A 1332-nucleotide genomic window follows, 5' to 3' on the forward strand; every position below is an offset into this window, starting at 1 on the left:
CAGCAGGAGTCTATGACGTTGATGGATTAAGTAAAAAAAAAAAAATAGTTTAAGAAAAGAAGTCTTAGAATAGGGCAGAACCCTTTATCTTTCCTTCTTTCACATCAAATTTTTTAGTTTCTGAGAGTAAAAAGTTTTTAACATTTTACAGGAACACGTATTTCGTTATCTGAGAGTATTTGACAAGGACAGTGGATTTGTAGTAAAGCCATGTTACCGATACTCTATGGAGGGTTGTGTTGGGGCCAAAATATGCGCAACCAGGAAGTGGTGAGTAAATCCTTGTTATGAGTTATAGTAATTGAAATGTTATGAAGTCATGATTATAGGTAATGTTTATTGTATATGAGCAATCATTAGATACTTTTTTTATTTAGGTGTGTGCATTTATTATTTGTGTATCTGAATGTATTTGTCTATGCCTGTTCCATGAAAAACTTCAGTTGGAAAGCATAAATCAGTTGCGGTTTTGATAAATTTCAGCTTTACAGTTGAAGAATTGCATGTTTTGATGCATTTAAACACATCCTAGTTTTAAAGAACCTTGATATCACATAATAGCAGTGGATAATAAGTGAGAGGGTAAAAATAGATAAATAGAAAGAGCCATGTATAATGGTTGATTTTCAGACATTTGGCTAAAAAAAATGGGAGAAAAAAAAAATATGATGCTGTTTTTTGTGCATTTTCATATACTTTTCAGTGGTATGAACAAAATATTGATTGCATAAAAACTGTTTGATGAAAAGAAAGGAAGAAAATTTTGAATATTTCTTTTAATTTTTGAAGAATTTCATACAAAAATTATGTTTATATCCAGATCAAATCCTATCTACCACTTTTATTTTATTGAAGAAATTTGAAGAATTAATTGATTATTTTTAGTTTCTTTGTAATCTTTCTCATTGGAAGGAATCTATTATTAGGAGATAATTATGTACTTTTGTGATCCATTTCAATAGCTAATGTTGAAACACAAACATTTTGTTTTTGCTCTAGTAAAGGATGTACATGTGTGTATGCATGGTTTGAGAAAAAGAAAAAAAATTGCACTTTTGCTGTACTAATTTTTCTTTACAGGAGTTTATATTCTGTTTAGAACAGGTTTTGAACAATAATGATTATTTTTACAGGTACAAGAATGAACAGATAGGCTATCTAGTGGGCTGTATTGCTGAGCTTAGTGAAGATGAGGAGACACAGCTCCTCCATCCTGGCAAGAACGATTTTTCTGTCATGTATTCCTGCAGAAAAAACTGTGCCCAGCTCTGGCTTGGTCCAGCAGCTTTCATTAATCATGACTGCCGGGCAAATTGCAAGGTATAAGAACTG

At 31.5% G+C, this 1332-nt stretch overlaps 1 protein-coding gene across 1 annotated transcript in view; it reads left to right on the forward strand.

The window, feature by feature from the left end:
* LOC119590618 (histone-lysine N-methyltransferase Suv4-20-like) overlaps positions 1-1332 on the forward strand; it is a 23977-nt gene that overhangs the window by 11327 nt on the left and 11318 nt on the right. The window contains exons 4-5 of the mRNA XM_037939296.1: positions 152-270; positions 1134-1320. Of these exons, the coding sequence (XP_037795224.1) occupies positions 152-270; positions 1134-1320 (306 nt within the window). The remainder of the gene's footprint in view (positions 1-151; positions 271-1133; positions 1321-1332) is intronic.

This window comes from Penaeus monodon, chromosome 27 (genome assembly GCF_015228065.2).
Source record: "Penaeus monodon isolate SGIC_2016 chromosome 27, NSTDA_Pmon_1, whole genome shotgun sequence".
Classification (NCBI taxonomy): domain Eukaryota; kingdom Metazoa; phylum Arthropoda; class Malacostraca; order Decapoda; family Penaeidae; genus Penaeus; species Penaeus monodon.